The following is a 12,739-nucleotide window of genomic DNA, read 5'->3' as shown; positions in this document are numbered from 1 at the left end:
TCCTACCACTTGGGAAAGATTCAAACTCAGCTTCCAAAGATGAAAGGACAGTGTACGATTACTCTACTCTGGAACTGAAAACAGTACCTGCCAAAGCAGTCACTCACCTCTGTTTCAGACGCAAAGGCTTTTCCTGATTATAATCCTTGTGGTTGTTGAATTCAGCTTTGGCACTTTCTTTCTCCTTTTCTGACGTGGCTGAGGCTAGATGTCCGTGTGCCGTTTTCATCAGAACTTCAAAATCGGAATCTGCGTCATAGTCTTCAAGTTCGTTTTTCTGAGGTAGGATATTGGTATTTGCCAGACCACCAATGGACATTTTGGAGAACACTTCCGCACATTCAATGGGCATGCTCAGTCGATAGAAAACAATGTCGGTGTTGCTGTTCTGAGATCCAAATGACCTTTGTATGACCTTCAGGCAGGGCGAGCTATCGACAGTGCCATCTATTCTTGTCACCTGGCACATAAATGCCATAGAAGGGTCAGCAAATTTTATCCTAATTTCAGCATGTTAATTAAAATGTACAAAATAGAGAATCGCACATAACGTCGCCACATGTATAAAACACATCTGTGAAATTCTAAGCATTCTGTAGTAAACCAAAATGATTTTTTTTGTATGGCAATCCAGTAGCTTTATGCTCACCATTACTGATATTAGCTTTTTATTCCAGATTTATTCAATTAAGTGAAGTAAAATTCACAAACTGTCACAGTGGGATTTGTACTCATGTCTGTGGATTACTAATCCAGTAACATAACCGCTGTGCTATCATACCCAACCTGTGGGTGCAAACCCCACTCCAGGAATGAGCACATAATCTAGGCTGATGTGTCAGTGTTGCAGTGAGGGTGTGCTGGATTGTCAAAAATACTATGTTTTGGATGAGGCATTAAACAAAGGCCATGTCTGTTCAGGTGGATGTAAAATACCACATAGCACTACTTGGGGAAAAAACAGCAGGAAGTTTTCCTGGTGTCCTAACCAATATGGTTTCCTCAACCAACGTGACCAAAAAGATTCTTTGATCATTCATCTCAGTGTTTGTGGGACCTTGCTGTGTGCAATATAGCTGCCATGTCTGCCTACATAACAACAATCACTGCACTTCAAAATAATTCATTGGCTGTGAAGCCTGGGACATCCTAAGAGGTGTGATAAAGCTCTATATAAATACAATTTACTTTTTATCTATACTCATACATGCAGAATATTTAATGGGATTTGGTAACAAACAATCTGAATACCTCAGAATATTCACACTGGTTTACTGATATCAGGTTGTGGTTTCAATTACGTTACTGTACAACGCATATAGATCCAGGATTCAGCAATCCCATCGAGAAAGCGGCACTGGAAGGAAGTGCAAATCTGAGACGGGACTACAACTTGTAACCCTGATTCTCCTTTCACGTGTAGCTCCCCACTAGGAGTACTGAAATTTCCCGAGGTATTATAAGAATCGTCAGCATAGTGGATAAAGAGCGGCCCGAGAGCGGACCTGAATTAAAGCAGCGGTAGCGGCGAGAGGATAAAGAGCGGTCCGAGAGCGGACCTGAATTAAAGCAGCGGTAGCGGCGAGAGGATAAAGAGCGGTCCGAGAGCGGACCTGAATTAAAGCAGCGGTAGCGGTGAGAGGATAAAGAGCGGTCCGAGAACGGACCTGAATTAAAGCAGCGGCAACAGGATAAAGGGCGGCCCGAGAGCGGACCTGAATTAAAGCAGTGGCAGCAGGATAAAGAGCGGCCCGAGAGCAGACCTGAATTAAAGCAGTGGCAGCAGGATAAAGAGCGGCCCGAGAGCAGACCTGAATTAAAGCAGTGGCAACAGGATAAAGCGCGGCCCGAGAGCGGACCTGAATTAAAGCAGTGGCAACAGGATAAAGCGCGGCCCGAGAGCGGACCTGAATTAAAGCAGTGGCAGCGGCGAGAGGATAAAGAGCAGACCTGAATTAAAGCAGCGGCAACAGGATAAAGAGCGGCCCAAGAGCGGACCTGAATTAAAGCAGCGGTAGCGGTGAGAGGATAAAGAGCGGTCCGAGAGCGGACCTGAATTAAAGCAGCGGCAACAGGATAAAGGGCGGCCCGAGAGGGGACCTGAATTAAAGCAGTGGCAGCAGGATAAAGAGCGGCCCGAGAGCGGACCTGAATTAAAGCAGCGGCAGCGGAGAGAGGATAAAGAGCGGTCCGAGAGCGGACCTGAATTAAAGCAGCGGCAGCGGAGAGAGGATAAAGAGCGGTCCGAGAGCAGACCTGAATTAAAGCAGCGGCAACAGGATAAAGCGCGGCCCAAGAGCGGACCTGAATTAAAGCAGTGGCAGCGGCGAGAGGATAAAGAGCGGACCTGAATTAAAGCAGCGGCAACAGGATAAAGGGCGGCCCAAGAGCGGACCTGAATTATAGCAGCGGCAGCGGCGAGGCTCCGATTCAAAAACAACAACAAAAAATCAAAGAGTGACATCACAGGAGAGCAGGTAGGTGATTAGTTGGTGAGTATTACAGCTTTATTTTGCTCTCTAAGTTAGGGAAGGGGGTTAAATTAAAAGCTGAGAAACTGTAACTTGCTAGTACTTATTAAATTAATAACTTAAATAATCAAACAATAAAACTAAAATATCGACTGAATAAAAGCTTTAACTAAATAATTAATAAATAAAACAAGGTTAGAGATGGCAGGGCAGGTGGTGTGTCATAACTGCAGCATGTGGGAGTCTGTGAAGAGCGTTGCGATCCCGAGCAACCACATCTGCAGCAAGTGTCTGCAACTCGAGGAACTTCGGCTCAGAATTGTTGAGCTGGAGTCCGTGTTGCAGACATTGCGATGCATCAGGGAGGGGCAGAGTTACCTGGACACTTTGTTCCAGGAGGCAGTCACACCCTTTAGGTTAAGTAGTACTTTAGAGTTCGTCAGTGGTCAGGGACAGGAGGGTGTGACTGCGAGACAGGCAGGTATGGGGACCAGGATGCAGTGACAGACAAATCAAATTGGCAAAGGTAGTCTGAAGGACGAGTTCATGGAATGCAATGGGGACAGTTTCCTAGAACAGTATGTCATGGAACCAACCAGGGAACAGGCTTTTTTAGATCTTGTATTGTGTAATGAGACAGGATTAATTAGCAATCTCATAATAAAGGATCCTCTGGGGCAGAGTGATCATAATATGATAGAATTTCACATTAAGTTTGAGAGTGACTTGCCTAAGTCCGAAACTAGAGTCTTAAACTTAAATAAAGCCAATTACATAGGTATGAGGGGCGAATTGGCTAAGGTAGATTGGAAAAATAGATTAAAAGGTATGGCAGTAGATAAGCAGTGGCTAGCATTTAAAGAAATATTTCATAATTCTCAATAAAAATACATTCCATTGAGAAACAAAAACTCCACGGGAAAAGTGATCCATCCATGGTTAACTAAAGAAGTTAAGGATAGCATTAAACTGAAAGAAGAAGCTTATAATGTTGCGAAGAAATGTAGTAAGCCTGAGGATTGGGAGAGTTTCAGAAACCAGCAAAGGATGACCAAAAAATTGATAAAAAGGGTAAAAATAGAATGAGAGAAAACTAGCAAGAAATATAAAAACAGATTGTAAGAGCTTCTACAAGTATGTAAAAAGGAAGAGAGTAGCAAAAGTAAACATTGGTCCCTTAGAGGCCGAGACAGGAGAAATTATTATGGGGAATAAGGAAATGGCAGAAACATTAAACAAATATTTTGTATCTATCATCACAGTAGAAGACACAAAAAAATACCAAAAATGTGAGGGAACCAAGGGTCTAATGAGGGTGAGGAGGTTAATGTAATTAATATAGGTAGAGAAAAAGTACTAGAGAAACTAATGGGACTAAAAGCCAACAAAAGCTAGTGTGCGATAAGGAAGGCAAATGGCATGTTCACCTTTATTGCAAGGGGTTTGGAATATAAGAGTAAGGAAGTCTTGCTACAATTGTACAAGGGCTAGGTGAGACCACACCTGGAGTATTGTGCACAGTTTTGATCTCCTTATCTAAGGAAGGATATACAGGTTGAGCCTCCAAAATCCACAGTTCCGGAATCTGGAATGATCCAGAATCCGGACTCTGGGACGATTGGTGGCAGGGTCGTCCGGAATCCATAAAATGTTCCGGAATCCGGACACCCTGAGGGAGGCTTACCAAAAACCGGAAATATCGCAACCTGGGCCCAGGCATTTCCGGACTCGGAACGTGTTTCTGATGTCTGAAGTCCGGAAATATCGCAACCTGGGCTCGAGCGTTTCCGGACTTTGGACATCAGAAAAACATTCCGAAGTCCGGAAAAACACAAAAACCGGCTCGGCCTTGGTCCCGAGGTTGCCGGATTCGGGACGCTCAACCTGTACTTGCCTTGGAGGTGGTGCAATGAAGGTTCACTAGATTGATTCCTGGGATGAGAGGACTGTCCGATGATGAGAGATTGTGTAGAATGGGCTGATACTCTCTGGAGTTCAGAAGAATGAGAGGTGATCTCATTGAAACGTACAAGATTCTGAAGGGGACTGACAGGGTAGATGCTGAGAGGTTGTTTCCCCTGGCTGGAGTGTCTGGAACTAGGGAGCATAGTCTCAGGATAAGGGGTAGGCCATTTAAGGCCGAGATAAGGAGGAATTTCTTCACTCAGAGGGTTGTGAATCTTTGGAATTCTCTGCCCCAGAGGGCTGTGGATGCTGAGTCTTTGAGTATATTCAAGGCTGAGATAGATAGATTTTTGGACTCTGGGGGAATCAAGGGATATGGAGATTGGACAGGAAAGTGGAGTTGAGGTCGATGATCAGCCATGATCTTATTGAATTGCGAAGCAGGCTCGAGGGGCCGTATGGCCTACTCCTGTTACTATTTCTTATGTTCTTAATCAACTACACAATGCAAAGACATCAGGCGCACGACTCAAAAGCTAAACCGAGTGCTATCTTTTGAAGTGGCACCTTTGGTATTCAAACCCAATCAACGTGAAATGCAATCTGTTTGAAACTTGTCATTGTGTTACTTGTGCATGACTTTTATTAAGCAAAAATGACCAGCAATTGTTCTGGCTCTTTCCCATTTCTTAGTGACAATGAAATTCCCTCTTTAAGCAGCTACTAAACCTGGATGCTCTCTGCCCTACCTCAACATGTTCATGGTTTGCTGGTACAGGTACAAACTGAGACAGCCGTTTGCTAAACCACATTGTGATGTCCCTGTTCATGTTCACAGCAAAGGGCTCATAGCCTTCTTGTAGCCCACAAATAGTAAAATACTTCAGTGTACAAACGTCGTTCCCGAAGTTCATCCTGCCAACTTGAGAGAGCCCCAAGCTACACACTGGAATAAACCCTGTGGGGGGGGAAAAGGAAAAAAATGACAGCAATACATTATTGTGGTACTCGCACTAATGTAAGGTATAACTGTAGTGAAAAAAGGACACAAGACAACTTGGAGGCAATTTTGACTTTCGGCAATATTGAGATATCAGGTCAGCTGCCCGATATACATGTCTCCGAATTTTCATTTTCATTGACGTCAATGGAAATGGAAATCGGGACTGATGTATAATGTGCGGCTGATCCAATATTGTCCAAAATCAAAATTATCCCCCTTGTGTTTAAAACAGCTCAAAAATATATAAATGCTTTTCATTACACCGTCTTCGACATTCATTAGTTCCCAGTTCACATGCTCTCTGAGTACTTCCTTTGTCAATTACCCAACTAACTGCAGCATCACAAAACATGGGAGAAATTGTGGAATGGATACATATAACTGCTGCAATGACTATCACGACTGAACTTACCATTATTGTACAAATTGTGAACAGTTTCAATTTCTTTGGATGTTTTCCTATATACTTAATAACAATATGATTTTCTCGGTCCAACAAAACAATTCCAGTGCAGCAACTGCAGAACTGCTACGTATTGGCACTGGCTACGCCTGTGGGGCTACAAGTTGATCTTGCTCCATAATTGAAGGTCAGCTAATTTAAGTGCTTGGAAAATGCTCCCAGCACATATTGCATGATGCACTGGGACAACACTAAGGTCAGTTAAAGAGCTGCTGGCTGCCCTCAACACAGTGCCTGAGTTTTCTTTTTAAATAGTTTGCAGAAAAAAGGCCCAATTTGCAGATTGATCACTGGAGGCTAAGGTGCAGGAGGATGTGCACTAAAAGGTTTTCGCAGGTATCTCTTGAAGCACCCATCACTAATGGCCACTGAATGTCTTGAGCAGAATTGTGTAGACTGGTGAAGTGCTTTCTGGTCTTGCCCCTCATTAGCATAGGAATGGGAGTCTTAATGAGTCTTGTGCAGGTTCTATGAAACAACTAAACTTGCAATTTGCACCATAGGGCACTATTCATATTGTGCATTGAGTAGGTCTCATCACACTTGTACATTCCGTCATAGGGGTCTCACAGTGCCAATAATTCACAACACTCGTGCCCGCAATGCTTTTTGCCACGGATTGTATTATTGTTCCCTATGAGTCATTGAAGAAGTGCATATGAGGAATTGTTGAACAGATGATTAAAATGTGGATGAAAATGAATTACGTACTTAAGTGGATGGAATGAAAAACACTTTAACAACCTAACTATGAAAAGCTTGGGCTGTAAAATGACACAAGAGCTATACACTTCAAACAAAGCATATCTTCATTTGGTCATACATTTTGTTAGATCAGTGAGATAAGAGTTTCAATTTTGCAGGTAGGAGGTTGTAGCTTTATCTGTCCAAAAGTTTGTGAAACAGAAGGTGCTCCTGGTAACAGACCTGTGTCAGGTATAAGCACCTACAACCACCCCTCCTGAAACTACCAAGACCAACAGACAGCACAGATCTCTGCCAGAGGATCACCAGAAACCACAGATATATACCTCCTATAGAACAGAGATGTTCATCACTAAAGATTTTTTTTAACATCTATCTCTGATGTTATAGAAGATAGGAGCAGGAGTAGGCCATTCGGCCCCTCGAGCCTGCTCTGCCATTCAATGAGATCATGGCTAATCATCCAAACTCAGTACCCGGTCCCTGCCTTCTCCCCATATCCCTTGATCCCTTTAGCCTTAAGAAATATATCTAACTCCTTCTTGAATATATTTAATGAATTGGCCTCAACTGCCTTCTGTGGTAGAGAATTCCACAGGTTCACCACTCTCTGGGTGAAGAAATTCCTCCTCATCTCTGTCCTAAATGGCTTACCCCTTATCCTTAGACTGGTTCTGGACTCCCCCGCCATCGGGAACATCCTTCCTGCATCTAGTCTGTCTAGTCCTGTTAGAATTTTATAAGTTTCAATGAGATCCCCTCTCATTCTTCTAAACTCCTGCGAGTATAAGCCCAATCGACCCAATCTCTCCTCATACGTCATTCCTGCCATCCCAGGTATCAGTCTGGTGAATCTTCGTTGCACTCCCTCCATGGCAAGAACATCCTTCCTCAGATAAGGTGACCAAAACTGCACACAATACTCAAGATGTGGTCTCACCAAGGCCCTGTACAACTGCAGCAAGACATCCTTGCTCCTGTACTCGAATCCTCTCGCTACGAAGGCCAACATACCATTTGCCTTCTTAACCGCCTGCTGCACCTGCATGCTTACCTTCAGCGACTGGTGCACAAGGACACCCAGGTCTCGTTGCACTTCCCCTTCTCCCAATCTATTGCCGTTCAGATAATAATCTGCCTTCCTGTTTTTGCCACCGAAGTGGATAACCTCGCATTTATCCACATTATACTGCATCTGCCATGCATCTGCCCAATCACCCAACCTGTCCAAATCGTACTGGTGTTTCTCGGCATCCTTCTCACAGCACACACGCCCACCCAGCTTTGTGTCGTCTACAAATTTGGAGATAGTACATCTAGTTCCCTCGTCTAGATCATTAATACATATTGTGAATAGCTGGGGTCCTAGCACCGATCCCTGCGGTACACCACTAGTCACTGCTTGCCACTTGGAAAAAGACCCGTTTATTCCAACTCTTTGCTTCCTGTCTGCCAACCAGTTTCTCTATCCAAGTCAGTACCTTGCCTCCAATCCCTTGTGCTTTAGCTTTACACGCTAATCTCTTATGCGGGACCTTATCGAAAGCCTTCTGAAAGTCCAAATACACCACATCCACTGGTTCTCCCTTATCTATTCTACCAGTTACATCCTCAAAAAATTCCAGTAGATTAGTCAAGCACGATTTACCTTTTGTAAATCCATGTTGACTTTGTCCGATCCTGTCACTGTTCTCCAAGTGCTCTGCTGTTACATCTTTTATAATGGACTCTAGCATTTTCCCCACTACCGATGTCAGGCTTACCGGTCTATAATTCCCTGCTTTTTCTCTGCCACCTTTTTTAAATAGTGGGGTAACATTAGCTACCCTCCAATCCATGGGAACTGTTCCAGAGTCTATAGAATTTTGGAAGATGACCAGCAATGCATCTACTATTTCTAGGGCCACTTCCTTAAGTTATGTGACTCCAGCTCTAATTCTGAGCCAGTTGCTTAACAACTGCTGCAACCCAAGTAAGCTTATTGTGCAATATGGAAAATGGGACATTTAGGCCTAGAAACTGGTTGGCGCCGCGCCCGTTTACAGGTGCAAAGCGCATGCCTAAGCATCCAAGATGGCGGGCGGCATGCACGCGCACATTCCGCAGAGAATGTGCGCCACCCACCATATGGTAAACGCAGAAAAAGAGTCTGGGATCTACGCTGGAAACGGGCATAATCAAATACATAGAAACATAGAAGATAGGAGGAGTAGGCCATTCAGCCCCTCGAGCCTGCTCCGCCATTTAATGAGATCATGGCTGATCATCCAAATTCAGTACCCGGTCCCTGCTTTCTCCCCATATCCCTTGATCCCCTTAGCCTTAAGAAATATATCTAACTCCTTCTTGAATATATTTAATGAATTGGCCTCAACTGCCTTCTGTGGTAGAGAATTCCACAGGTTCATCACTCTCTGGGTGAAGAAATTCCTCCTCATCTCTGTCCTAAATGGCTTACGCCTTATCTTTAGACTGTGACCCCTGGTTCTGGACTCGCCCGCCATCGGGAACATCCTTCCTGCATCTAGTCTGTCCAGTCCTGTTTGAATTTTATAAGCTTCAATGAGATCCCCTCTCATTCTTCTAAACTCCAGCAAATATAAGCCCAATCAACCCAATCTTTCCTCATAAGTCATTCCTGCCATCCCAGGTATCAGTCTGGTGAATCTTCGCTGCACTCCCTCCATGGCAAGAACATCCTTCCTCAAATAAGTGGCCTAACGTCTGTTTGGGGCCTCCTTTGCAAATTGCACCAGGCCAGCTGAGCTCAGGAAAATGTGGTCTGCATGCGGCCAAACCAGAGGAGGTCGTCACCATAAAGGTAAGTTAGTTTAAAAAATACTTCGCTGAATGTGGAGCCGAGATGAGCACTCCTGCTTCACCTGCCTCCCAGCTCCATTGAAGTGCTAAAGACCGTTGCTGGCTCCCACTGCACCCTGCCCTGATCGCCACCCACCCCTCCCACCACTTACCTGAGGGCCGCTGCAGCCGGCGAGCTGCCTGGGGACGGCCAGCATGCGTCTGCAGCTCGCTTGTCTCATTTAAATGAGGCCCGAGGTCCAATATTGGATGTGCTTCGGGCCACCCATTCCTGCACAGGGCTTATTCCCTGCACCTAGTTGATGCCGGCAGGCCAATGCAAAACAATTTCTAGCCCAATTTTTTTCTGTCCAGGCTCATTACCAATTTTTTTTAAAATAAAGTGTTAGTTTCAATAAAACTACTGTGAAGTGAATCAAAGGGGGATAAAGTAGAGGAAGTGTTGGAAATACACAGCATGTCAGTCAGCATTTATAAAGGGAAAGAGCAGGTTATGACATATCCTGTGTGTATCCTTCATCAGAACTCAAGACTGAAAGAAAGTCATCTTTACTAAGGTTGGGGAAAAATGAAAAGGAAGGGGGAGGGAGACTCATCAGACACACAAATCGCAGCGAGGATGTTAATGGTTAAAATAACCTGCAAATTACTTAATAGAAAACAGTTGACATAAAAGATCATCAGTGAGATGATGTATTACATCATATAAGAGTTTTCACTGAACAGTTTAAGGTCACCCAACCCATTAACTCCCTCTCTGTGATCAGTGTATTTATTGATTTTCTCCCGTTTCCCCCCCCCCCACTTTTATCCTCACTTCTGCCAAAACCTGCTGTTCTTCTATTCCATCCCATCTCTTCAATTTAAAAAAAAAGATTAATTTCACTTTTTTCTGACTTAATCTAATTTATATCTATATAATTTTCTATCTTTTTTTCCCTTAAATTTCTCATACTCGAGGCTCCCAGCATAATTTTTGATGGTAAAAGTTATTTCTAAAAGGTTGAGCTTTCGTTCTTTGAAAACTGGCTGTAGAGGCTGATCTTCAGCTTACTGAAAGTCCAAATAATGGAGATTGATACCCGTGGTCATAGATGTGACCAGGTAGATTCCTTGCCGCACAAAACCATGTCAAAACAGGATTTTTGAACCAGCATGTCAAAGATTAAAACAAAAACCATAAAAATGGGAGAAAAAGAACAAACAACAGAAAATAAAGGAGGAAAAGAAGGCTAGGCCAACAGAAACAACTTTTTTAAATTCTTACTTAAAATAGTATTTTAAGTGCGTATCTTAGTTTTATTGGGTTAATATTACAGAAATCAGCTATTCCTGAAATTCGAGTAGATTCATTGAGACAATATTAGCGTTAATTCTCAATCATGGTGTACAAACTTAAAAAAAAGGATCGGTCCAGAAACTGGAAGCAGTCGATGTGTGAACAGATTGAAGCACCATGGAATTACATAGCATGTTACAGCATAGAAACAGGCCATTCGGCCCAATGTTTATGCTCCACACGAGCCTCCTCCCACCGTACTTCATCTCACCCTATCGACGTATCATCTCTTACAGCAATATTAATCTACCACAAACAGACTGAACTCACTGGGGATTGGAAGCAGTGAATTTTCTCACTCTGCCCTGCTCACCCCAACCACTGTTGATATGCTCCACAGCTCCAAGTGCTGAAAATCAATCAGAGTATTTTTTTTTCTTAATTGATATTTTGCAGGTGTACGTCGAGAATTCAGTCGTGTTGACCATCCTGCTCATTCAAGGGTTTGGCAGGACATTTAATTATACTTTGCTCTTGAATTATTTGAAGTGTTCTATACTCCCCAATGTCAATTTGTCGGTCAACTACTAAAAATTCACGCTGGGCATGTTCTACTTGTACACAAGAAACTGTTGGTGGCAGCCTGCACTACATTCATCAGCATTTGCTCATCTCCTTTGATGTTGATCATGCACAAAAAAATTAATTTCTTTCCCTCTTTTCTTTTAAGTGTCTCTGTTCATCTCCCACTCAAATTATTTTTGTTATTTGATGAATTCCACTTTCTGACTTCCTCTTTTTCTTATTCTCTGTCTCTCTTTTTGGGTCTTAGACATTCACCTAGTTTTCTGTCTCCAACTCTACCTCATTCCTTTTCTCCTTCTTTATCTATCTTCTTCCCTCTGCTCCACGTTTTTATGCATAGCTCACACTTTCTCTGCCTCATTCTCTCCATTTGTACATCTCTTTTTTTGCTTTCTGTATCTCTCTTACTATTTCCTTTCCTCTCACCTTTCAGAGGCTTGGAAGCAGACTTTAACCTTTAACCCTAAAAGAGGTAGCCATGGAAATAGTGGATGCATTGGTTGTCATCTTCCAAAATTCTACAGATTATGGAACAGTTCCTGCAGATTGGAGGGTGGCAAATGTAACCCCACTATTTAAAAAAGGAGGGAGAGAGAAAACAGGGAACTACAGACCGGTTAGCCTAACATCAGTAGTAGGGAAAATGCTAGAGTCTATTATAAAGGATGTGATAACAGGACACTTAGAAAATATCAACGGGATTAGACAAAGTCAAAATGGATTTATGAAAGGGAAATCGTGTTTGACAAACCTACTGGAGTTTTTTGAGGATGTAACTGGTAGAATAGATAAGGGAGAACCAGTGGATGTGGTATATTTGGATTTTCAGAAGGCCTTTAATACAAGTCCCACATTAGAGGTTAGTGTGCAAAATTAAAGCACATGGGATTGGGGGTAATATACTGGCATGGATTGAAAATTGGTTAACAGACATGAAACGGAGTAGGAATAAATGGGTCTTTTTTGGGGTAGCAGGCAGTGGCAAAGGGGGTACCGCAGGGATCAGTCCTTGAGCCCCAGCTATTCACAATATATATCAATGATTTGGATGAGGGAACCAAATGTAATATTTCCAAGTTTGCTGACGACGTGAAATTAGGTGGAATTGTGATATGTGAGAAGATGCAAAGAGGCTTCAAGGCGATTTAGACAAGTTGAGTGAGTGGGCAAATACATGGTAGATGCAGTATAACGTGGATAAATGTGAAGTATTCCACTTTGGTAGAAAAAACAGAAAGGCAGGGTATTATTTAAATGGTGCTAGATTTGGAAATGTTGATGTACAAAGGGACCTGGGTGTCCTTGTACACAGTCACTGAAAGCAAACATGCAGGTGCAGCAAGCAGTTAAGAAGGCAAATGGTATGTTGGCCTTCATTGCAAGAGGATTTGAGTACAGGAGCAAGGATGTCTTACTACAATTATACAGGGCCTTGGTGAGACCATACCTGAAGTACTGTGTGCAGTTTTGGTCTCCTTACCTAAGAAAGGATATAACTGCCATAGAGG

General features: G+C 43.2%; 1 protein-coding gene across 1 annotated transcript in view; it reads right to left on the bottom strand.

Annotated features, from left to right (window-relative positions):
- ryr2a (ryanodine receptor 2a (cardiac)) overlaps positions 1-12,739 on the bottom strand; it is a 957,985-nt gene that overhangs the window by 318,385 nt on the left and 626,861 nt on the right. The window contains exons 29-30 of the mRNA XM_085980259.1: positions 5,126-5,334; positions 108-460 (exon numbers count right to left, since the gene is read on the bottom strand). Coding sequence (XP_085836385.1) covers positions 108-460; positions 5,126-5,334 — 562 coding nt within the window. The remainder of the gene's footprint in view (positions 1-107; positions 461-5,125; positions 5,335-12,739) is intronic.

The sequence above is a fragment of the Somniosus microcephalus genome, chromosome 3 (assembly GCF_052327205.1).
Source record: "Somniosus microcephalus isolate GS21.2 chromosome 3, FLI_Smic_1.0, whole genome shotgun sequence".
NCBI lineage: Eukaryota > Metazoa > Chordata > Chondrichthyes > Squaliformes > Somniosidae > Somniosus > Somniosus microcephalus.
This window is presented reverse-complemented; position numbering and strand designations above follow the sequence as displayed.